This window comes from Pleurotus ostreatus (genome assembly GCF_014466165.1).
Source record: "Pleurotus ostreatus strain PC9 chromosome Unknown scaffold_2, whole genome shotgun sequence".
Taxonomy (NCBI): Eukaryota; Fungi; Basidiomycota; class Agaricomycetes; order Agaricales; family Pleurotaceae; genus Pleurotus; species Pleurotus ostreatus.
The window spans coordinates 1,361,713-1,384,790 of NW_023503157.1; the positions used below are offsets into that span (position 1 = coordinate 1,361,713).

A 23,078-nucleotide genomic window follows, 5' to 3' on the forward strand; every position below is an offset into this window, starting at 1 on the left:
GCCGCTCTTCAGCCCATTTGCCACCCAAGGTTGAATAATTCCGGGAGGAAGTATCTGCGCAGAAGTTCCCTGGCCGTTCGCTTGGGGGGTGATAAACTTATATCTGCTGTTCGTTCTACCCGAGAGAGCCGGCAAAGGTCCTCCAAAGTCTATTCCTTTGTGAAAAGGGATTTTCGGTGGCCCGGTGTGTTGAAGGATGACTACCCGAAAGAAATGATAGAAAGACAATCAGATGGCACCACTGCGTTAGGGTTGGGTCAGTGAAAAGGGATTGGTTGGATGCAGGCATGGTAACGTACTCCCAACATTGCCATCAGCTTTGCGACCTTGCCACCATTTACCAGTGCTGTCGGGGATGTCAAGGATGTCAAGGATTTCTCCTTTGGTGAACGATAGATCGTTGGGATAGTTCAAAGGTGCAATGTCTGACATAGCATGAATGGGACGAACGGCAGGGGAGGCGCAGACAACGTACATGGATAGATTGCTTTGGCTCGGAGGACAATCCCTGGCAAGGTAGTACCCCAATCTGACCTTGCACCCGCGCTTCCGAGTCCTAAGGAGTAAGAACCATCAATGAGCGATTTACCCCGGTAAACGGGTGCTATCAAGGCTTTGGAGGTCCTCTCCCAAGACCGCATCCGAGTTTTGGCAGATGTCTTCACAGATTCAATGAAGGCAGAGCGTTCGCCTGATAATACAAGAGGAGGCATACGCGAGTTTGCGGGAGGGAACCACCTAGGCTCTCGCGTTGACTTCGCAGGGTCCTTGGACTTTGTGGGTCGCAAGATGCGATGGTTTACTCCTCCTAATGTGCCGTTGTGTAACTCCTTGTGGGATTCCTCGGACAGTATTTCATGATCTGCAGGAAGCTTGGAATATGCAGGTTCTACTCGTAGAAGATGCTCGGTGCCGGTAGTGGTACTGAGGTATTCAAGTGGTGCCGAGGGTGGGTTCTCTGGTCCCTCAGATGATGCTAATAGATGTGATTAGGAAGTAAATGCAAAGTGCGGAGGGAAGAAACATACCCGATAATCTGCAATATGGTGTGCTAACCGACGAAGCGTCTATCAGGGCGGTGGTGGTTCGGCCTATGCATTAACGTATTATTGACAAGATCTACGAGATCACGATGAAGCACATACCTTTCAACAAGACCCTCCTCAGTCGCCTCTGGATACTTGCAAATGAGGGTCTCTGACTTGCTTCGTATCTCCAGCATTTCTCGGCCATGTCCCATGTAGCATCATCCATGCACTCAGGGCGATGTGGAAGCTCTTTCTTGTTTAGCACTCTGTGCGCCAACGCAGCATTATGCAGATAACCGAACGGAGCGAGCCCTGTGTAAAGCTCCCAGGCCAAAAATGCGAAGCTATAAACATCAGCAGGTTTATCAGGGAGCCCTCCACCCAGTAGCTCAGGCGCCATCCAGTGGGGCGTCCAGACAGTCTTCGTCCCCGTCGTCCCCGTCACTGACGCAATTTGATATTGCAGACGTGATAGACCAAAGTCAGTAATGACGGCCTTCTGGTCATCTCCAACCAACACGCTGGCCTGAAACCCATGTTCAGAATGTCGGCAGAGGGTAAAGACAGAAGTCATCACGAACCGCTTTCAGATTAGCATGAATAACTCCTTGGTTGTGTAGGTATGACATCCCCAAGGAGATCTCATGGAGCTGGAAGGCCATGGTCAGGAGGGGGGATAACCACAAAGACGTGAAGGGGACGAACAAAAACGGTGCGATTAGCGTCAGGCTTACAGCGCAGGAATTCGAGAATGGTTCCATTTCCGCAGAAACGAGTTACAATGAATGGCTGGCAACTGTTAGAATGTCGACAAAAAGGAGAGCAGCACTAAACTTACCCGTCCAAATTCTAAACAGGCACCGTAAAACGGAAGCAAGTGTGGATGAGCAATTTGAGACCATTTTGTGATTTCGTTCCTGATATACTAAGCCCATCTGTTAGTGAATGAACACCGCCGTAAAATGAACTACGTACTTTCAGTGAGACCGCAGTAAGCATCTGAGCATCACCGCCGTGCATTTCTTCGACAGCGACAACTTGTCCATTCCATTCACCTTTGTAGATGTTGCCGAAAGTACCTTGGCCAATGCAGCTCTCTCGATCACCAGGGTCAAATCTGACCTCAAGACTCGTTACAGCCCAATGTGGAATTCCTGAAGCAGTCTGTCCAGACAAGCGCTGCAGTGCTGATGAAGCAATCAGCAGAAAAGCTTCTGCGGGATCGTTTGGTACGGCTGGAGATGCTTGTGTGATTCTTTCGATGTGCTGGGTGGGCTGTTAGGTGATATTGCCTCGCTAGCCACATATAGCGCGACTGACTCTGGTAAAGGCCACTATCAATTCTTCTAAGCCTTGTCGTTGACGTCTGGCATCATCTTGCAAGGCCGCGAGGATCTTCTCGTCGTTGTACGCTAGGCTATCTAGCCGCGCAACGAGTTCTTCCTGGTCAGCTTTCTGCGCTGAAGCTATTTCAACTTGGAGGTTTTGTGCACTCAAGTGCGTCCCGAACTAGACGAGAGTCGCTAAGTAGGGCCACATTGTCTGCACTGTATTGTTGACTCACGTTGAATATTGTCAACGCATCGCTGATTGCGGTTTCTGCAGCAGCAAGCTCCTCCTTGATCTTGTCTTGATTCAAGAGTCTCCAAGCGAACCCTTTGTCCGCCAGACGTCCAATCGTCGTCTTCACAGTAATGCACGTCCTGTATATTTGATTAATTAGCGATAAGGGATACGAGGAACGAAGGCTACTCTTCGAGATTCTGCAAGTAGGGGGCCAGTCCACGCTTGCGTGCTGTCTTGCCCATCAGGCCTAGGTCGCTGAGCTGTTTGTTCACCTCGAAAAACAGGTCTTGGCATCGTTGTATCAGAAGGCGACACTGGGTTTGATTGCCTTCCACCTTCTCGTACTGAGTCCAGGAAAACAATAGTGCATCGTAGGCGACCTTGAGGACTTGTGGAACAGTTACCGCTGTGAGAACTTCCATGAGGGGATGTATCGGTCGTCGCGAACACCTTATAAAGTTGAGTCCAAAGCAGTACGAGCACTGATGGGCACATTGCCGTATCAATGTGTTGCACGTCGTGTGACAATGTTCTATTGCAACGACCTGATGATGAACACTACGGTTGATGTCTGGTGCTATGTATGGCAGCTTCTGCGCCGCTATGCATGCCTATTTGCTGGTACACCCACAGCCCGTACTAGAAGTGAATGAATTCATACTCTGGGAGCGTTGACGGGTTTATCTCATCAGAAAAGGCGTCCCAAATGCATGTGGTGATTGGGGAAATAAGAAAATGGACATGATAGTGAAAATACGGATCAATGAGGAGCTTGTACAACAAAATTGCTTTATATGTCTTTACAAAACGTGAACATTCATGTAACTTTCGTACCATGCTGAACAGGTCGTACAGTGCGTCGACAAAAACATATACCGAACAGCATTCATGATCATAAGCGAACTTAAAGCTTGTCGTAGTAGGTGTCGAGGGGAGGAATCTCGGGCTGTGCAGAGGTTGCATCAGATAAAGTTAGGCAATCACAGCAATGAAGAAAGTGCGAACCTTGAGACCCTTGCGGACACGGATCTTGGTGACGACTTCCTCGATCTTGCTGCCCTTGTCGAGAGGAGCTATCAAAACAACATAAGCATACCATCATCCATAATGTATACTGAGCAACGTACATCCAGGCATGATCTCCCAGTGATCGAAGACACTCTGGGGGAAGGCCTGTCCGGCAGTATGTGAGCGGAGCTCTCCGTTGAAGCCGAAGGATTCTGCGACAGGGAGGTAGGCCTTGACGGTGAACATAGGTGTTCCGACACGCTGTTCTTCGCTGAAGACCTGTCCACGACGCTTGTTCAAGCAAGAGTAGATACCACCGATGGCGTTCTCAGGACATTGGATTTCGACTGGAGGGAAGGTCAGTAAGAGCAGACTGATCAAGGGCATGGGGCATACCCAAGTAGACGGGCTCTTGGAGACCGGGGGTGGCGAGCAAGCAGGCGGCGTAGCAAACACGTCGGCACGTGGGGATGAGTTGTCCTCCACCACGATGGATGGCATCAGCGTGAAGCTAAGGAAAAAAATTGTTAGTTATGAATAACTTTTGGGGACAGGTAATATCGTACCGTAACATCCATAACGTTGAAACGAACACCACGCATGTTCTCCTCAGCGCAGACACCCTCCTTGGTAGCCCACTGGAGAGCAGCAATACACGAATCCTTAATTTCGTTAAGGTATTGCACACCCTTGGTGACATCGACGAGCAAGTTAGGACCAGTGGTGTCGGGACCGAAACACCAAATCTTTCGGGCATCGGTGACATCCCAGCCGTATTCGTCAGCGAGGATACGGGCGCGGGCCTTGAAATCGTCACGGGCGTTGACCTTGCCCTCTTCGATGGCCTTGGTGAGCTCCTCGTCAATGGGCATGGCCTTCATGTAGAGACGATTGTGCTTGTTTTGTGACTTGGAGAGAGCGACGATGGAGGATTCAGCCTTGACGGTCTCGCGGTATGGTACGACGGGGTCAGAGATCTTGAGGGGAACACCGGCGTGGTCTTCTTGCAGATCCTAGAATAGACAGTAAGTTCAACCTACGTAGTCGTCTCTAAATTTGTGCAGACGTACCTTCAAGCAAATCTCCAAGTGCAATTCACCGGCACCGGCGACAATGTGCTCACCAGTTTCCGATATCCAGGCTTGTACACAGGGGTCGGACTTGGAGAGACGCTTTAGACCTTCGACCAACTTGGGCAAATCAGCGGCGTTCTTGACTTCGACGGCGACCTGCACGACAGGGGACACGGAGAACCTCATGACCCTCATGTTGTGGGCGGTCTCAGAGGTGGTGAGGGTACCGCTCTTCAACAAGAACTGATCGATACCGACGAGACCGACGATGTTACCGGCCGGGCAATCCTCAATGGGCTCGATGTATCGGCCCATCATGAGCACGGTACGCTGGATGGACTTGACGAACAAGTCATCCTTCTTTCCTGGGATGTAGTTGGGGCCCTGGATGCGGACCTTGGGACCAGAGCGGACTGTGCCAGAGAAGACACGACCGAAGGCGTAGAAGCGACCCTTATCGGATGTCGGCACCATCTTGGAGATGTAGAGGACGAGAGGACCTTTGGGGTCGCAGTCACGGATACCGATGGCGGACTCGTCGTCCATCGGACCTTCGTAGAGGGTCTCAACACGGTAGCGTTGAGCGGTAGCGGGGGAGGGAAGGTTAATGACTATCATCTCCAAGAGAGAGTCACCAGCGGGCAAGAACTTGCGCATAATGACCTTGAGGAGAGCTTTGCCCTCAAGATCGCGTTCCTCAGAAGCGAGCTTAACGTCAAGCTTCTCGAGCATGGGTGCGATGGCATCCTTCTTGAAGTTCATCACGGCATCGAAGACCTTAAAGATGGGGTCGAGCACGAACATATTGAAAGCACGCTCAAGCTGCTTGCCATCGGCGTCCGCGCCCTTTGTTGTCCACTTGCGGGTAGCGGGGTTGAAGAAGTTGTCGCCCCAGAGCTTGGCCATCATCTTCTCCTTGTCGACACCGAACTTCTTAGCGTATCTTGCGGCGAATTGACGGAGAGTGAAGCCCCATCCGTGGAGACCAGAGCCGAAAGCGACGGTACCTTGATCGGGGTAGACCTGGACATCACCAAGAGCAGCGTCGTGGTACGTCGAGACAATGACGTTGACGGACTCGATTGTACGTTGGAAAGATTGGTAGAGATCCTCCTTCGTGACTTGGAGTTCGAGGAGAGCGCGATCGACCTTGTTGATGATGACGACGGGCTTAATACGTTCGGTAAGGGCCTGACGGAGCACGGTTTCTGTTTGCACGCAGACACCTTCAACACAATCGACGACAACGAGGGCACCGTCGGTAACACGGAGAGCGGCAGTGACCTCGGATGAGAAATCAACGTGGCCAGGGGAATCGATTAGATTAATCAAGAACTCGCTGCCTATAGACGTGGAGCATCTAAGATAAACAAATGGATTGATAGGCGACAGGCAAGGGATTTTTACGCACCCTCTGTTTTCTGCTTGATGGCGGAGACCTCGTCTTTGTCGACCTCGAAGTACATGGAGATGGCGGTTGATTTTATAGTAATACCGCGTTCTTTTTCGTCCTCTCTTGTATCGGTAAATCGCATGTCGCCAGCCTTTGCTGATGCGATGATACCAGCTTTCGAGACGAGCGAATCGGTGAGGGTGGACTTTCCGTGATCGACTAGATGCGAGTAGTCAGCACAGCGAAAATGCGCTCCATCGGTTTGATCTCACCATGAGCAATAACACTCATGTTACGGATGTTGGTGGGCTTGTCCATAAGGGCCCGAATCTGATCTGAATATCGGGGGGAATATCCTCAGCAACGAGCTCGTCGGCAACGCATACCATCGCTACTGACCTACGGTGAAGTTACTGTCATCGGGGACATCGATGAGCTGTATCCCCTGAGACGACACGATGAGGACTTACACCATGATTTCTAGGCTTCAGAGGGGGAACTGGGAGAATGAGTTGTTGGAGAGGCGAAATATGGGATTTTGGCAGCCCACACAAGCGAAATGTGAGGCCGGTCCTTGCTGGATGAGAGGAAGTTTAAGGTTCTGTATAGGAGACTTGATTATCGATCGACATTAGGGCAGGCCTCTGGGTCCTTATATCAGATCTAGGCATCGCATTCACATGATCTCAAAATTTCCCGCACTCAGCATGCTGCAAGCAACGAGTCAGTTGGAGATATGATAAGTATCGCAAGTCGTGAGTACAATGAGTCTTACATACAACCATGAACCACCCTGCCCCGCTGCAAACCAACCAAGCGACCAAAGAACCGTTTATCCGCCTTCGAAGACATCCTAATATTGTCGTGACGCCGCCCAGGCTTACAGACGCGGATGCCTTGGTCCACCTGCTAAACGATCCTCGAGTGCATGATTGGTTGAAGGGACCGCCGTATCCGTACACGCAGCAGGATGCCGAATCGTGGCTGAAGGTCACCACGGACGCATCGGGCGAATTGTTGGGAAAGCTGGAATGCCCGGTGGTGGATGGGTGTCCATTTAGCAGTCTCCGCGAAATCAGTGACGATGGCACGGATACGTTCATTGGCTCTGTCACGCTTGACAGATGGGGGTACCCTCTGATCAGAGACGAGATAGACAAGAAGTCGCAGCTTGTGAAAGAGAATTTTCAGCGAGCCGCTGGTGATCCGGATATTATCTGGACCATTGGAGGTACGGCCCGACGCATATTTTGGCGCCGCAATCAGCCTGACGATGGGCCACGCAGACTACCTAGCACCGAGTCATCACGGACGGGGGATCATGACAGACGCCCTGGACACCCTGCTGCATGACTGGGCGATTCCCAGAATGAAGGCGAGACATATCATTGTGACCGCGTTCACGGGCAACGTTGGGAGCGTGCGCGTGTTTGAGAAGCTGGGCTTCACTCTGCGCGAGACTTTGCCTGATTTTGAGGACGTCAAGGGGAGGTTTCGGGGCTTCCATGTGTTAGAGTGGAAGATGGACGCGACGCGCGCGCCAGGGACAAGTTGAAATGGTGAGATGTACGGATTAGGGAATGATTACGCAATATGCTCGCACGCTGCAGTGGCTTGGTTGATTCTGAGAGGGATTCCGCATAGCGTAACCAACTTTCCATCTCGACCATGCCTCCTCGCGGAAACGAAGGCCTTGACTTTACTCCAATTCTCACTCATTATCTCTTCCTCTTCACCTCCATCTTGGCCATAGTGCGTGCCTGCAAACCAACCTTCTGGCCCCCCACTGAACTCAATTACAGGTAGCATGGCTGCTGGCTTTCATATCCCAGGCGGTCGTGACTGCGCAAAGTCAGTATCGCTCTATTGCGCACACTCGTGGCTCATATATTGTATTGCAGTCGGTCGCTCTGCTGTGGGAGTTAACTGGTTCGGTATCTTCCTCCAGCTCTTCGTTATCCTCGGCGTGCTGTACACCCTCGCATCCGACTCAATATCCATGCACCGTTTCCAAATATCTATCTTTGGCTCGCTTGCCATCGGTTTTGCTGTCACTGGCACCACCGACGGCCTTTTCGCAGATGCTGGCTCGCTGAATGCTATGGGAGCGGGCTGGCTCATCCTCTCCATGGTCGACATCCTCTGGGTCTTGTACTTCACGTCAGAAGAGGACTCGCTCGCATTCCATCTCTTCAACTCAATGGGCACAGGCGGCCTGACTCCCCCTTCACGAAGACGACGCACCCGCAACCAGGCGTCTATGCACAACATGAACGTCAACGGCGGCGGATACTCAGCAAACTACGCCTCGGGCGGTGGGATTAGTTCTCAGGACATCCCATATGATACTAAGGTTGGTGCGGGAATGGGAAGCACAGGTCCGGGCCTGCGCAGTCAGAACAGCTTCACGCCAAGCGTTGATGTGGGAGGCGCCGCGAAGAGCATAGGAGGCGGAACGGGGGCAGGCAGCATCAACAACCCACCCAGCGCAGGTGCTGGCTCAGTAGTCGGCGACGGGCCTCACTCCCCGCTCATGGCAGGAATAGGCTCAGGAAATGGAAGCGTGGGCGCGCCTAGCTCAGCCCCCGATAGTACGCTACCAGAGACCGTCTACCGAGCTAAAGCACTTTATGCATGTACGTTATCTTCGCTGCTCCTATCGCTAGTACCATTCACGCTATTTCAGACACCGCCTCGCCGGACGACCCCAACGAGATATCCTTCACCAAGGGCGAGATCCTCGAAATTCTTGACAAAACGGGCAAATGGTGGCAAGGTCGCAAAGCTGATGGCACGATTGGGAGTACGTTGTTACGTCTGCATCCGTTAACTTCCTTGTAACTGACCCGTTCCTATCGCAGTCGCGCCATCTAATTATCTTTCAATCATCTAGTATTTTTTTAGTTCTATTGCTATCTATCTCCCCCCGATCTCACGAGTGCTTACGACGAAAAATGACACGCTACTACCTAAATATGATGTCAACTATTCGGATGTTGGGACTAGTACATTCCTCTTTAATCCCCGTCTAATGTCTTGCTGCATCGTAGACGACTGCAATGTGTATCCAGTGCATACTGCCGTGACTCGTATCCTCTCCATCTGATTCCTTGTCCTGTGGTTGTTCATCCTCTTGTCTAACTATCTATGTATTTATTGATATACCAATAGGAGAGGCTTCGCTATCACTAGTGCCGTACACGACCGTCAATCACTAGAATTCGCTCTGATATAATTGATGTACAATGAATGTATCGATCGATGCTCGATCGACGCTACAAGGATATAATGCTGTTATGTATGTGAGTTTATGAGGAGAGTTCATGGGACCGGTAAACTATCTACTTCGACCTATATGTGTACACCTGAAAATGGAAGATGAATTAGCAACTCTTCTGGTCGTTCGGTGTGGACCGTCGAGTTGGGTTGTACTATCAGCGCCGTCTACCGCCCGCACCACTTCCTAGAACTACTAGTTTAGTTCCCCTCTTCTTGCGCCCTCCTCCACCTCCACCGGTGTTGCCCCTCTCAAGTTCGTGCCAAGCGACGTCGATGTCCCACTCATCTTGCTGAGCAGCCTCACGGCGTGACGGACCTTGACGAGCCCTCGGCGTACTACCAGGAGCAGAGTGTAAAGCAGACGCAAAGCTTCTCGCACCCCATGCCCCAGATACTGGGGGTGGAGCGCTGTCTTGCACTTCTGTCGGCTGTGCTTCCGACAGTGCAACTTCGGCGGGTAAGTCGTAGGCAGCCATATAGGTATGGCTGTCAACCCGCACTGAATGCTGACCATTCGTCGCGTTCCTCGTTTCCCTATCACGCTCTCTGTCACGTTCCTCTGCCCGTGCTTTAGCTCGGTCGTCCTTCCTGCCCTTCTCCTTACGTCTAGACCGCCTCATCCTCAAAGGTCCTTCGAAGTTCTTCAAACCCTCCTTGCCTACGACGCCTTCTAGATCGGCCTCGACAAAGACGACGTCCGCGCCTTCAGGAAGATGGCCAAGGTACTTACAGCGCTTTCGCAGATCGTCGTTGACCGATCCCTCAGAGAGACCCTCCACACGTAGAGTGATAACATCAGGAAAAGACGCGTAGCTGTTGAAATGAGAGAAAAGGATCTTGATGTCCAGAGGGTGAAGGAAGATAGGCAGTCCAGATGCCGCCTGATAGTAGTAATATGTAGATGTGGAGGGTGGTGGAGGGTTAATGTTACGGCGCTGCTTGGGTGTCGCTCGATTGGGATTAGGAGATGGCGGTGGTTGAACGACATCGATTCTCGCTAGTGTGGGAGGCGCAAAGAAACCAGTAGACCGAGTAGCTAAAAATTCCTCTGGGATCTCAGCAGACGGATCGAGAGCCGGGTCTACCTCGTATTGCTTCGCGCGCTCTTGATCAGCGAAACGTTGCTCGATCTCGCGCTGTTCGTGGCGAGCTTTATTGATCAAGGCTTTGATGTGAGGTGATTCAAGGGCAGATGCTTTCACAATTTGCTGATGAATCTTGGCTTCAGCGGATTCGACGAAAACGATACCCAGCTCATCGTTGGTGCTAGCCAGCGTGCGACGTTCCGCCATAAGCTCGTCAAGATCTTGGGTCAAATCTTGGATGAGGTATGCTGGCGTAGCGAGCATGAACTTCGCGTAATCGTACACGTCGGGAAGGAAGTGAAATGGCGCTTGGTGAGGCGGAAGGAGGTCCGACGGCCATGTATGAGACCTTGGGAGAGCCAAGGTAGTAATCTGAGGACGTTGCATGAGGCGCATTCGCAGAAGGGCGCCTTCGCGAGGGGTAGCTGATAGTGTGTTGTCCGCCACGGACGAAGAAGCCGAAGGGGCGTCGTCCCCTGGTTCGTCGTCATATGAATGGGTAGGGCCGTCGAACCACTTGACGTTCTTCAGCTGCTTCTCGTTGACGGAATCGAAGCAGATGGGACATCTTGCCCACTTGTTATCCGATGTATTCAGATAGTGCAGGATACAGGGGTAACAATATACCTGGTGGGGCAAGGTTAAACTCGCTATCAATTATGTGTGCTGTCAGGACTTACATGACCGCACTTGGTCATCCGAGGTGCAGTTGGAGGGGCCAAACAGATTGGGCAGGATGTGTGGCCCTCTTCCTGACTTATTCCAGCACCAGCAGAAGCCAGTGCCGAAGAACGAGGAATAATGACCTGCAGAATATCCTGCCATTGGAAGAAGCTGCAAGCTCAATAAGACCATGCATTCCGCAGCGAAATCAGCGGGAATTCTCACATATCTGGGTCAGCAAAGTGGACCGTATAGTCGCCCGTTGGGTTCATCACGAACCGATACTGGGCATTGACGAAGCCTAGCGGTGGTGTTAGTACACGTCTGTATGATGAGATAAGACGGCAACTTACGCTCCTTGTTCCATACCCCATGATTCGCCGTCTTCCTGCTCCTGCGCGGCAGATTGTTCGCCGGCTGCGTCTGTCGAGGAGGTAAGGTGAAGTTCAGAAGGTGATTTAAGTTCAGGTTCTGGTTAGACGGCATCTTGGAGGCACGCTTCGGAGTGGACGCCTGGGTCCTGTTGGCGCTGCTCATCGGTGAGAGTCAAGGAAGCGTGGTTTGTGTTCGAGGTCGCTGTGGGGGACGATGAGGAAGAAGATGGACGCCTCCCTGCCAGTGGGGGCGATAACCACCGCTTGAGATGGGAGCGGGAGCGGGACCAGGGAAGCAGATGACTCATGCCCAAATGCGGAAATACGGTCCCACGTGTGCAGTCATCGTCAAGCAGAAGCGTGACTCTAAACTACATCGTACGCGCGATCATGGCCAAGGGCAAGAACCTAAATCCCGCAGATGCATTTCGTGAGTGATCACGATTTATATTCGCCATGTTGCTCACTATTCCGCAGGCAAAGCGCAGCGAAAGAAGGAACTCAAAAAGGCTGGTTTGCTCCTCGCTCTTGTGATTTCAACAGAGTCCAACATCATGATGTAGTAGAACAAGACCGAGAGGTCCAAAGCCCGAGACTTTGCGCTAGTCAAGAAGGACACCAAAGGTACTCCGTCTCCAGCACTTGCTAGTCAGGCCCAGATGTTGAACTTGGCCGTACAGACCTTGAGGAAGAGATCGAGAAGCTTGAGGCCAAAGGCGAATCAAGCAATGCAGACAAGAGTCGTCTTACCGAGCTCAAGTCCGAGCTAGAGAAGATTATGAAGAAGAAAGAAGAGTATGTGGCAGAGCACCCGGAGCATCGTCGACTGGTGTATAAAGCTCGGAAGCAAGACGGTGGTGAGGACAAGCCCGAGGAACAACCTCTGCCCCAGAAGAGGAATTTGTTCAATAAACATGGGCTCCCTCGCCACCCCGAAAGAAGTATATACTACGACCCGGTCATGAATCCATACGGTGTGCCTCCTCCAGGAATGCCTTACGCTGAACGGCGTACGTGAACGCATCATTGTGCCCACGAAGATACTAATTACCTTTTACATGCAACAGCTTTGCGTCCAGACGAAGTCAACAGTGATATTGAATTCGAAGATGGTGAGTCAAATACTGGTGATTCCAAAGACTCACTGCTGATATCATATTGGATAGATGACGATGACATTGCTATGCCTGAAGGCCCGCCGCCTGGTGTGTCAGAACTTCCTGTCGACAGTGACGAAGATATCCCGATGCCCGATGGACCTCCCCCAGGGCAAGAATTTGAGGAATCTGTGCCTGAAAATCCACCTTTACCTCCTGGTCCACCCCCACTTCCAGTTGGCCTTCCCCCGCCACCACCGTCCTTCCCTCCTAACTTCATGCCAAATTTCCCTCCACCTCCCCCTGGCGCACCCCCCGGTCAGCAATTCATACCAATGATGAACTTCCCCCCTCCACCCCCGGGATTCCCGTCCATGGGAGGCCTACCTCCACCTCCACCTCCTGGCTTCCCTGGGCATATGCAAATGACTGGCATCCCGACGCAGCCAGCTTTCCCTCCACCTCCACCTGGATTCTTTCCCAAACGATCGCAATCTTCTTCCGCGATGCAGGATCCCCTATCGTCCGTCCCTCACCAGACTTTCCAGGCGCATCGCGCGGGTCAGCACGCGCCTAACATGCCCCCTCCTCCTCCCGCACACCCTTCTCTCCCTCCCAAGCCCCCAGCGATTGCTGCGAGTCCCCGAGTCATGGTGGCTGCCACCGTTGAAGTTGCAGCACAATTACGAGACTTCAAGAAAGAAGCGACGGCATTTGTACCGGCAGCAGTGAAGCGTAAGAAGGCTACCCCGGCCTCCGCTGGTGGCTCCTCGGCAAGGATCAATGCTGCACCGTTACTGGGTGCGCCAGAAGGTGACGACGCGCTAGAGGACTCTGCTCCGGTCGCAGCACGTCCCAACCTTCTGTCTGCACTCAAGGGTCATTTTGGTCCCGCCCCAACGCATACTCCGCCAGCTGACAGAGCCGCTCCCGGTAAACCACAACCTGCGAAACAAGACGACTACGCTAAATTCATGGAGGAAATGGGTGATCTAATAAGTACGAAGTAGATAGTCGCCTCGTAATTTACCATCTTTCTGTCAGTCTTCGCTTTGACTTGGTACATGTATCAAATATGGCGTCAGAGGCTGAGATTTCGCGTCAAAATAGGCGCTTACTTACTTGATTCCCGACCGCGACGTGTCTCGACGGAGTTCCGTTTGCTCGCTACAGAAATAGGATAGTCCATTCTCAGTGATGGTCTAGGACACGCCTTCCAAGCTTCTCACCCAACCACGTTGTCTCAGCTCCACTCGATGAGCACGCAGACTCAGATTTTGCTGCAGCCGCGACCTTATGCCAGTTCTGCTGGTCGACTGCTGCTCCTGCCGTTGCTACCCCACAGAAGGCCGTTGAAACCACTTCCTTCGGAGATATGGTCGCACATATTCAACCTTGCTGTATTGGATGAAGAGGGGACGACGGGGGCTGCAGGTGCTCTCTTGACGGTGTGCAAGGGGTTCTCGGTATGTTGGGATGTCTGGTTGTTCACGAACCTTGGTGACCCTTAACTCTCGTCCACAGGAAGCTGTCCTTCCTTTGGTATACGCCAGTGTCTGTATATCGAAGACGTCGACTTTGGAATCGTTCTGCACTCGGCTTCATGCTGCGGACCAGAAGTGGGATTCCATTCGTCGGATACCTTATTCCGCGCCGGGCCGTTGGGTTCAAGCGTTGGATATATCGAATATAACATTTACTTCGCGACTTCAAGCGCTGCAAATGGACTCTCTTCTGACCTCGTTGTTCCCCTTAGTGCCATTCCTAGCACACTTCACATTGAACCCATCCTTCCTGCTCAGCAAACGCGCGGTCAAATCCTTAGCGCGCCGAGAGGGCGCCTCCAATATCCTCACCCTTCGGGGAATAGGCTATGTTCCGTCTATTTCCGCTGCGGCGGGCGTAGAAGGAGACCCACTAGTCGAGCTGATGCGTCGCTGTATCAACCTCGAGGAGCTAGAGGTCATCGACCAAGGCCCTGATCCCAGCGAATCAGAATTCCTGTCAGACTTGCCAACCGCCCAACTTCCCGAACACTTCACACCCCTCAGCCTTGACCACCTGCACACACTAACGCTGCTGTCGATGCACTCATCTCCCCTCATGTTAGCTATGCTTGAATCTCCACTCCCCGCTTTACGAAAGTTAACGATCACGCCTTACGACGATATTCCGTACCCTACTTCCATTGTCAATCAATTTATCGCTACTCATGGTACTGACCTTCGATCATTATCATTATTAACTCCGAAATCGTGGCCTTCTCGGCTCCATCCCTCACCTCCAGACGTTCTGCTTTCTTCCCCATCGCTGCGACACTTGTCTTTGGAATTTCCCCTTCCAGAGCTACGCCACCCCCAACGCGAGTCATTGTCAGACCCACATCCCCTGCAGATCCTTTCTATTCCCCGGCCGACGCTTGACTTTTGGCGGATCCTCCAACGTTTACTGCCCCACCTCCCGGCTCTCCAGGTCGTCCGCGCCCGAGACGTTCGATGGCTTCGCAAGGGCATGACTTCGCGTGCTCAGGAGGCAGGTATCCAAGGGGAGTTGAGAGAATGGCAAAGACGGCTGATTCGAAGAGGTATCCGTGTTCTCGACGCCGATTGGCAAGAGAACAACTAAACGACACCGATAATCACTAATTAGACTCGCGATTCTGTAACCTCCACTCATCGACTACTATACCCCCACTCATTAGACATCCCTCCTCACTTATGCTATGATTGGTATCCCACTATATGTGTTAATACCTCAAATATGGACCCTTGTAATCCTTGTAGTCGCTTTTTTTCCTCTGGAATCGTTGTCTGTCTTTGATAGAAAGCATATACCTTATCCTTTGACACTTGCTCGTGATAACGCTTTCCAATAGGCTCGGTGGTGGCTTTGCTACTTCCTGGTTTTCTTCGAACTCCGCCAGCTCCTAGACTCCTGCCAGACTCCTAACTCGTTCAGCCACGTGATCCATGGCACTGATTCGAAGAGCACCTCTCTCTCTTCTACCATTCGGATTTCGCGACGCAGAACTTGTGTTCATGGCCAGCAGACTTCTCTTCTCCACGGTGGACGTGACGAAGCAGACCTTCTATCGGTCGTCGTTATCGTTTGCCATTGTCAACCTCAAGCCCATTGTTCCAGGCCGTAAGCAGCAGAGTCAGCGCGCATATATGTGGCCAACTTAACGAAACAGATGTCCTCGTTATCCCAACCAGAGTGGTCACGCGTATGACTGACCTCCCGGAAGCAGAGCTATCTTCTTTGATGCACTCGGTGCAAGCTGTTGGGCGTGTCGTGGAGCGCGCATATGGTGCAGATGGTCTGACAGTAGCTTGCCAGGTAACTACATGCTACCCTACACCCCATGGCGTTCCCTGACATGACCATAGGATGGAAAAGCAGCTGGACAAACGATGCCACATGTTCACTTCCATATATTACCCCGGAAGTTACAAGGCGACAGATTCTCAAAGAATAACGACGAAGTTTATCCAGCGATAGAACAATCAGAAGCGGAACTATCCACGAGATACGAAAGAAATGCCCCGGTCCCGGCAATGGAAGGAACTAAAATGGACGCTGATGAAGATAGAGTAGCGAGAACATTGGGAGAAATGGAGGAGGAGGCTCGATGGCTACAAGGGTTCTTTGGGCAACAACAAACAACTTGATACCCAAGATATACCCAAGAACATAATTCCCTAGTCGCCTTCTAGCTACGACTCCGGTTCTATCAATATAGATATACCTCTATTAATCAAGCTTTCGTACAGTGAAGACCACTTCGGCTTCAGCATCATCGTTGGCCACCTTCCGAGTAATCGCATCGTCGCCAACGATGGAAATGCGGTCTTGTTCGCGAATGTCTGTAAGTGGGATTCGATAATCATCCACTCGTGAACTTCCTCGAAATGATATATAGGATCCAAGAACAAGCCCACGCTTCGAAGTGACGAGCTCCCTGGTCGCATACAGACGGCAGTAAAGATTATCCGGCAATTCAGCTCCTCCAGATTGGGGCATCCCTGGAAACAAGCCGCCAAGCTATCACTTGCCAGGAAGCCGAGGTGTTTTCCCAGTTCAACAGTGCGAAGTTGGTCCCCGTATGCGGCGAATAGGGTATCCAGAGCACCACTGCCCATCGGCGCATCAATGATGAGCGTTGTCAACGACGGTAACGACCACTTGCACACATTAAAGAGGTACATTCCGTTACCCAGCCTCAAACGCAGTGTCTTCAACGCGGCCAAGTGGAGTGACTGTTGATAGGAGGGGCTGTATGAAGGAATTCCGCCGATGAAGAGATGTTCGAGGTTCGGGGCGCATAGCAGAACGTCTTCGAGCTTGTTTATGCCTTTGGTTCTTGATGCTTCTGGATGGTGCCACCACTCCAGCCGCCGTAGAGATTGTAGGTTGGGGCATCTGCCAGCTTCGAACTCAAAGCGAAGAAGCTCCCGTGCAGGGGCTACGATAGGTGGTCGAACTAGCACTTGCAGAGAGGGGCACACATTGAGAATCTCTGTGGAGGTAACGGGTGTACAGGATGGCGTCACCGTCGCAGCGTAAGGTAGAATAGCGCGGCGAGCCTGCAGGATGGGGATGCGGTCAGCAACATGGAAGAGAAGGGTGAGCATAAGGTGAGCATACCCGTTTCCCATGTTCTCCGCCGCTTCTCCGCAAGGCTTCGTGAAGCGCATGTGAGTGATTTCTGATGATCAAATCACTGTACAGCAACTCCATCGCTAGTGACTGCCACCGACGACAAACGAGAACAAGAACCCTCCGGACCGATAGGAGTTCATGAACGTCTGTGTGCAGCGGAAGTCTGGCGAAAGGCTCATAATCTATTCTATATCCTTCAACTTCGTACGACCCTGTGGCCCATCGGAATATTTCCATCCATAACTCGGAAGGGAGTTGATGAGACGAAGCCATATCGGAAGCGTGTTGTGGCGTGTTTGGCATAAATGCTTGCTGGATATCGAACTTTACGGGTACGCCGCTGAGTTTCCAGTCCACTTACTTGGCATTAAGCTCACCTCAGTTACAGTTCTTTCGGAGTATCACTCAACTAGCCACGATGTCTCTCGCCTATGTATCTGGCAATATTGAGGCCTCTTGTACTGCATCACAAGGTCAAAATCTATTACCGGCGAAAGGCATTCCGTTCGCATGGTACATCCTATTCGCGTGGCCACATGGATGCGTCCGGATAGGCTTCGATTCGTCCAAACATGGTCCGACATATCTTGACAACAGGTCAATCATGCTGGGTTGCATATGTTCGCGGTATTTGACACGGAGATCCCGATTTAAGCATCATGGTCGCATACTTCCCCCGGTTCGCATCAGGACGCTATGACAATTCGAGTCTCCTTCTGCCGGGTTTCACGCGTGCCTTCGTCTTCGTTGCTTCATATTCTATTTTTGCGAAAGGAATCGCTGTGCTTCTGGCAATGATGTTGCTCTTATCGCTGTAAACGCACCTTGTGAAGGGCCGTGCTGTATCGCATGCTGGCCAGTTCGCCTCGAACACCTCTTGAGTATAAAATGGCCATACTCTTGGTATTGTAGATTCATCCTCACAGGCATCCACCGGCTGCATTCTATCAAGTCATGCAATTCTCATCCTCGTTACGATCAGCTTTGGCTGCAGTCTTCGTCGCAGCACTCTCCGTATCGGCATCTCCTGCCTTGACATTGAAAGTTGCCGGTACGTATACTTTTTCGACACCACAGAACACCGATTGATGAACAATACTAGGTCCCGACTCTGTGAACGGTGTTGACAACCTCAAGATCGTCACCACCCTAGTGAACACCGGCGATGAGACTCTCAAAATCTTGAACGATCCTCGAGGACCATTGTCCACCCTGGCAACCGACACATTTTCCATTACCGACGCAACGGGTTCTCGCCCCGCGTTCACTGGTGTCAAGGCAAAATATGTCCCAGCCTACGCTGCCTCCCTCGACGACGCAAGTGCTTTCACTATCCTTGCTCCAGGAGAAACCGTCGACGTCACGCACGATCGTACGTTCCAGTGATTCCTGGGTTTAGCCTCAGACTCGACTGCTAATAATACTGCATTGAAGTGTCCACCACTTACAACTTCACTGCCACTGGAGAGGGCGCTTACAACTTTGAGGCTCGCAACCTCTTCCACATCGTAGACTCAGACAAAACGATCACCCCCCTATACGCTGATGTCGAGACTCATGCAGCCAAGATCAGCGGCAAGCTCGCTATCGCCAAGCCGGCTCTCCAAAAGCGTGCAACTTTCGTCGGCTGCTCAGCCACGAGGCAGACCCAACTCAACGCAGCCGCCTCTCAGGCTCAGACCTACGCTGCTAACGCACTTTCGTACGTTTTCGACTGTCTGTCCCTCTCAGACGATGTACTAACTTTGGACTCTAATCTAGTTACCTCAACTCCCACACTTCGTCCACTACACGATACACTACCTGGTTCGGCACATTCGTCACTTCTCGTTACAGCACGGTCCTGTCCCACTTCTCAAGCATCAGCAGCAACACGTTTTCTTCATATACGTTCGACTGCACTTGCTCCGACGCTGGGACTTACGCGTTTGTCAACCCCAGCAAGTGAGTGCCATGGAGCTTGTACAGATAAACTTAGTTTCTAATCTCTCGACCTTCCGCAGCTTCGGTTACGTTACACTTTGCGGTAAGCCTATCTCGAGATGTCGCGTTAGTTTGGCAGCTCACTCTATTTCCCTTCTTAGGTGCCTTCTGGAATGCCCCTGTTGCTGGCACGGACTCTAGGGGTGGAACCCTCATCCACGAATCCTCTCATTTCACAAGGAACGGTGGCACAGACGATCACGTCTACGGCCAAGCTGGCGCTCAAAGTCTCGCTAGAAGCAACCCTGCACAAGCCATCGACAACGCTGACTCTCACGAGTACTTTGCGGAGAACAACCCCGCTCTCGCTTAAACTACTACATCTTCGTTATCAAATTTAACAATTTATATATTTGCCACTGGTAATATAAATGGCGGTGGACCCCACTTCTTAGAAGTTCCTATTACGGATTAACATCGCCAACGTAGGTGGGCCTTAACCCCGTAGTTCACAGCTTGGTTTGAACGGGGCAAGGCATTATGTAGTCATGCAGGACTTCACAGATCGCGTTGGCCAATGCGTCGGGCTTCTCTTGGACGATCTATTTACGAATTTCAAGATAAATATCTGTGTTGCGAGAATGCGAGCGTGCTGCCATATGCTCACCATATGCCCAGCTTCTTCTACCACTCTGGTTGATGTAACGCTTCTGCCAGCAGAGGCATCACTGAGCGAATTCCGTATGATTTCAGGGCTGCAAAGGTCAACGCGCTAATGAGTGCTTTGGCTTTGCTTTACGGTGAAATAGCGGAAGAACTCACATAATGTCCTCGTTTTCGCCCCATACCAAATGAATAGGTATGGTCTTGGAAATTGTGGCTAGCAGGGCGGCAGCCTCAAAATGCCCTTCTACTTGCGTGTATGAGACTGCTTCGTGCTTCCTATGACATTTTAGGCGAGCACCGTCCTCATGCTGCTCCAGCCCATGATCCTGATACAAATCATCTGTTAATAATTTCTGCAAGCCCATGTCGTCAAACCGAACTTACCGCGAGCAGCTTCACAACACGCGTGTCCCAGGTACTCCACGGATACCGCTTACTGAGCCAGGCAAAGGCTTCATCCTTGGATGCCCAGTGATCCCGCCGAGTCATAGTCATCCGTACAACGAATTCCATCTGCTCCATGCGGTCATCAATCGTCGCTTCGAAGAGTTCCTTGGCCACAACCGACGGCTCTACGAGGATTATGGCTGGATATGGCTTCGGTTGCAAAGGTAGATACTTGGTTGTGAGGACCCTAGATATAGCAAGCGAATAAATTAGCCGTTCGGTCGGGAGAGTCAGTGGAACTCAATCATAGAACATACGCAGTGGCTGCGCCTGCCGAATGGCCGATGGGAATGATATTGTGTCCCTTGACATGATCTGACCTGACAAACGCAGAAATTGCAGCAGCCCAGTCGTAAACGGCTGGTTCAGGTATAAGCTAGGGTACCACGCCGTACAGAGGGGCAACTCACTCACCGCCCCGTCGTCGTCTTTTCGCTCAGACAACGCGTTCTTGTTCAGCACCGCTGCATCGCCATGGTTTTGCCAGTCAAATGCCCACGCTTCTCTAATGTTGGATGCTCTTTCGAATATTGCTTGAATCGTAGGCTCCCATTGTTCTTTGTCTGTAAACACGAAATAAGCATCTAATTTTGGCACGCAAAGATATATTCCGAAATGAATGGACTCACGAGCACCAACACAATGCAAGAATAGCAGCGTCAAACCCTCGCTTTCGCCGGGGGAGGGAACGTTTCTCTGACGCTTCTGCGTCTTTGTATCGCGATACCTTTTTGCTGTAATGTGGAGACTGAGCGAAGCGTTCGTTGGTGGTAACACTGGCCGGACTACGCTGGAGATGGCGCCGGCAAAAACGAAGCTTTGAACGTCCAAGTTGCACATAATCTCACAGAAAAGACAAAAATATACGATGAAGTGGGTATTAGGTGGATCATAAAAGAAGTCAAAGTCTCGACATTGAAATAACCCTGAACGATCGGAGTCGTGCACTTATGGGTTGTACTCAGCGACCAGCGGCTCCTTCCAACTTCCAACTGATTATCTCGAGTAAGCGTCAAATGCTGGCGATTCCCAGTAAACGGTACAGGATGACCGAGAAGTTGACTAGCTCTACTAACTGCACGTTCAATGTGTAATAAAAGACATCCTACGCATCTTCTTTGTCGTCCTTCGCGGTCTCTCTGAGGCCTACTGGTCCAACAAGGGCTAACAGATGTAAGCGGCCATAGAGGTAATTAGTTGTAGACTCGTTTCCATACGCTTGATACAAAGACGAGACATTGTTCTTCATCTTCGGGGTGACACACCAAGCTTGCAACGGTTCCTCCGGTGTCGGGGATTTCTTGAAGTCGAATCCGTCTTCTTCGGTATACTTGACCAAAAGTGGGTTCGCTCCTCTCATCTCCAAGAGCGGCTCGTGTATCTGACCGCCCTCAGCCTGAAGCTCTCCTTCGGCGAGGATATCGGGGTACGTCAGAAACATCACATGGGTGAACGATCCATCGTCGGGGCCGGCTTCGTAGAGCAAAGTTATCATGACCCGGAGCTTTAGTTTCTTGCACGCTTGACGAACCATTTCGTCGGTACCCTTGAGTGTGCTTGGAAGCCTACCGCCGGCGCGGAGAGGGTATTCATGACTGAGCCCGAAACCAATGAAGCCGCCGCGGCGAAGGACTTTGGAATCCAGCACCCCACGGAGGCTCTCTTCAACAGCTAATTGAATAGGTGAAGGTACATGGACGACTTTGGTGAAAGGATCATCCATCTTGGAGTAGAGGTTATAGCTTATCGTAATGCGATGACCGGACTTGACTGGGAGCACTTCGTGCTCCACGTCGCTGAAAAATGCGATGAAAGCGATGGATGGCGAGGGCTGTTCGCTAAGAATTTCCGCAGAATCGAACGTCCATTCGTCGCCTTCGTGCCGTAGCATGAGCTGGCCACCCTCATGCGGCGTTGGAAGAACTAAGACCAAAGAACCGAACATGACCTCGCTCCGTGGCGTATCCTTATGGGGTTTAAAGAAACCGTCTTTGCCTATTAGAGAGGATACATGAGCCAGGGAGAGGGAACCATTTTATAAGACGCACCATAGACGTTCAACTTGTAGAGCTCGGGAACGAAGGTGGGGTCGGACCTTCCTTGCAGAAGGACGTTGGTAATCTGAGTGGTTATTTCAGAGTTCATCACATCGAAGTTGAATGCGAAGTTTTCTGCGTCGAGTTTCCCGGCCTTCCTGTATTCTTCGTCGAGTACGTCTTCTTTGTTCATACCAAAGGTCGCTGGTGAACAAGCTGCAAGGAGCTGCTCAAGTTGTTTCTTTTGAGGACTGAGGAGGTCAAGACGTCTACAATGAGAATTAATCAGCAGTTTATTTAAGACACATTCCAGGACAACATACCCAGCGTCAGTGGCTCCAAAATACAAAGCGGTAGATGTTGGTGGCAGCGAGACAGCTCCATGCACGAATGGTGGCTTCTTCGTGATAGCTGCAGTGAGAGACTCGAAGATCTGTTTAGGAGAACGTTTCGAGCTAGCCATATATAAACCAGGGGAATTGTTGCAAGAGGAAGAGGTCTGGTCGAGGGATTAAATACCTCCTGTGTGATCGTCCTCAAGCCAGGGGTGCCCCATAGGAGTCCAGGGGTCAACTTAGGCTTGACTCAGTCCGAGTCGAAGACCGTTTACGTGAACTGGGGTCGACCTGCATGCAAGTTAATTTGACATCCACCCTCAGTATATGACACCTACGACCAATCGATTACGTCTGAGATCTGAGGGGTGGCTTATCCTCTCCAGATGGGATTCCGTTTGAAGCTTGAAGCTTGTATTCGCCTCGGGCTGATTCTCACTTGG

At 51.5% G+C, this 23,078-nt stretch overlaps 11 protein-coding genes across 11 annotated transcripts; 5 read left to right on the top strand and 6 right to left on the bottom strand.

The window, feature by feature from the left end:
- Positions 1 to 228: 228 nt before the first annotated feature.
- PC9H_003243 (uncharacterized protein) lies at positions 229 to 3,016 on the bottom strand (the record flags this gene model as incomplete). The annotated part of the gene is made up of 11 exons (XM_036772836.1): positions 229 to 241; positions 296 to 425; positions 476 to 976; positions 1,146 to 1,554; positions 1,610 to 1,678; positions 1,740 to 1,817; positions 1,867 to 1,953; positions 2,004 to 2,303; positions 2,349 to 2,537; positions 2,593 to 2,731; positions 2,781 to 3,016. The coding sequence occupies 11 exons, from the start codon at positions 3,014 to 3,016 to the stop codon at positions 229 to 231; spliced, it is 2,151 nt and encodes a 716-aa protein (XP_036634309.1).
- Positions 3,017 to 3,498: 482 nt separating this feature from the next.
- Positions 3,499 to 6,386, bottom strand: EFT1_1 (Elongation factor 2; the record flags this gene model as incomplete). Its single annotated transcript, XM_036772837.1, has 8 exons — positions 3,499 to 3,540; positions 3,600 to 3,667; positions 3,722 to 3,949; positions 3,999 to 4,113; positions 4,169 to 4,615; positions 4,673 to 6,018; positions 6,087 to 6,287; positions 6,341 to 6,386. 8 exons carry the CDS (start codon positions 6,384 to 6,386, stop codon positions 3,499 to 3,501), a joined length of 2,493 nt encoding a protein of 830 aa, XP_036634310.1.
- A 465-nt stretch (positions 6,387 to 6,851) lies between these two features.
- PC9H_003245 (uncharacterized protein) lies at positions 6,852 to 7,623 on the top strand (the record flags this gene model as incomplete). Its single annotated transcript, XM_036772838.1, has 2 exons — positions 6,852 to 7,299; positions 7,355 to 7,623. The coding sequence occupies 2 exons, from the start codon at positions 6,852 to 6,854 to the stop codon at positions 7,621 to 7,623; spliced, it is 717 nt and encodes a 238-aa protein (XP_036634311.1).
- Positions 7,624 to 7,736: 113 nt separating this feature from the next.
- Positions 7,737 to 8,961, top strand: SHO1 (Transmembrane osmosensor; the record flags this gene model as incomplete). The annotated part of the gene is made up of 5 exons (XM_036772839.1): positions 7,737 to 7,820; positions 7,871 to 7,919; positions 7,970 to 8,704; positions 8,755 to 8,871; positions 8,930 to 8,961. 5 exons carry the CDS (start codon positions 7,737 to 7,739, stop codon positions 8,959 to 8,961), a joined length of 1,017 nt encoding a protein of 338 aa, XP_036634312.1.
- Positions 8,962 to 9,502: 541 nt separating this feature from the next.
- PC9H_003247 (uncharacterized protein) lies at positions 9,503 to 11,632 on the bottom strand (the record flags this gene model as incomplete). Its single annotated transcript, XM_036772840.1, has 4 exons — positions 9,503 to 11,059; positions 11,113 to 11,266; positions 11,321 to 11,396; positions 11,449 to 11,632. The coding sequence occupies 4 exons, from the start codon at positions 11,630 to 11,632 to the stop codon at positions 9,503 to 9,505; spliced, it is 1,971 nt and encodes a 656-aa protein (XP_036634313.1).
- Positions 11,633 to 11,859: 227 nt separating this feature from the next.
- On the top strand, positions 11,860 to 15,191 carry PC9H_003248 (uncharacterized protein; the record flags this gene model as incomplete). The annotated part of the gene is made up of 7 exons (XM_036772841.1): positions 11,860 to 11,899; positions 11,947 to 11,978; positions 12,036 to 12,093; positions 12,150 to 12,479; positions 12,537 to 13,565; positions 13,773 to 14,032; positions 14,091 to 15,191. The coding sequence occupies 7 exons, from the start codon at positions 11,860 to 11,862 to the stop codon at positions 15,189 to 15,191; spliced, it is 2,850 nt and encodes a 949-aa protein (XP_036634314.1).
- A 344-nt stretch (positions 15,192 to 15,535) lies between these two features.
- On the top strand, positions 15,536 to 16,237 carry PC9H_003249 (uncharacterized protein; the record flags this gene model as incomplete). The annotated part of the gene is made up of 3 exons (XM_036772842.1): positions 15,536 to 15,710; positions 15,760 to 15,905; positions 15,956 to 16,237. The coding sequence occupies 3 exons, from the start codon at positions 15,536 to 15,538 to the stop codon at positions 16,235 to 16,237; spliced, it is 603 nt and encodes a 200-aa protein (XP_036634315.1).
- Positions 16,238 to 16,282: 45 nt separating this feature from the next.
- On the bottom strand, positions 16,283 to 17,501 carry PC9H_003250 (uncharacterized protein; the record flags this gene model as incomplete). Its single annotated transcript, XM_036772843.1, has 2 exons — positions 16,283 to 17,152; positions 17,214 to 17,501. The coding sequence occupies 2 exons, from the start codon at positions 17,499 to 17,501 to the stop codon at positions 16,283 to 16,285; spliced, it is 1,158 nt and encodes a 385-aa protein (XP_036634316.1).
- A 681-nt stretch (positions 17,502 to 18,182) lies between these two features.
- Positions 18,183 to 19,524, top strand: PC9H_003251 (uncharacterized protein; the record flags this gene model as incomplete). Its single annotated transcript, XM_036772844.1, has 6 exons — positions 18,183 to 18,279; positions 18,331 to 18,600; positions 18,663 to 18,930; positions 18,990 to 19,172; positions 19,232 to 19,254; positions 19,313 to 19,524. The coding sequence occupies 6 exons, from the start codon at positions 18,183 to 18,185 to the stop codon at positions 19,522 to 19,524; spliced, it is 1,053 nt and encodes a 350-aa protein (XP_036634317.1).
- A 136-nt stretch (positions 19,525 to 19,660) lies between these two features.
- On the bottom strand, positions 19,661 to 21,104 carry PC9H_003252 (uncharacterized protein; the record flags this gene model as incomplete). The annotated part of the gene is made up of 7 exons (XM_036772845.1): positions 19,661 to 19,753; positions 19,819 to 19,906; positions 19,974 to 20,143; positions 20,202 to 20,451; positions 20,522 to 20,624; positions 20,675 to 20,827; positions 20,894 to 21,104. The coding sequence occupies 7 exons, from the start codon at positions 21,102 to 21,104 to the stop codon at positions 19,661 to 19,663; spliced, it is 1,068 nt and encodes a 355-aa protein (XP_036634318.1).
- Positions 21,105 to 21,369: 265 nt separating this feature from the next.
- Positions 21,370 to 22,763, bottom strand: PC9H_003253 (uncharacterized protein; the record flags this gene model as incomplete). The annotated part of the gene is made up of 3 exons (XM_036772846.1): positions 21,370 to 22,259; positions 22,313 to 22,569; positions 22,624 to 22,763. The coding sequence occupies 3 exons, from the start codon at positions 22,761 to 22,763 to the stop codon at positions 21,370 to 21,372; spliced, it is 1,287 nt and encodes a 428-aa protein (XP_036634319.1).
- Positions 22,764 to 23,078: the final 315 nt, after the last annotated feature.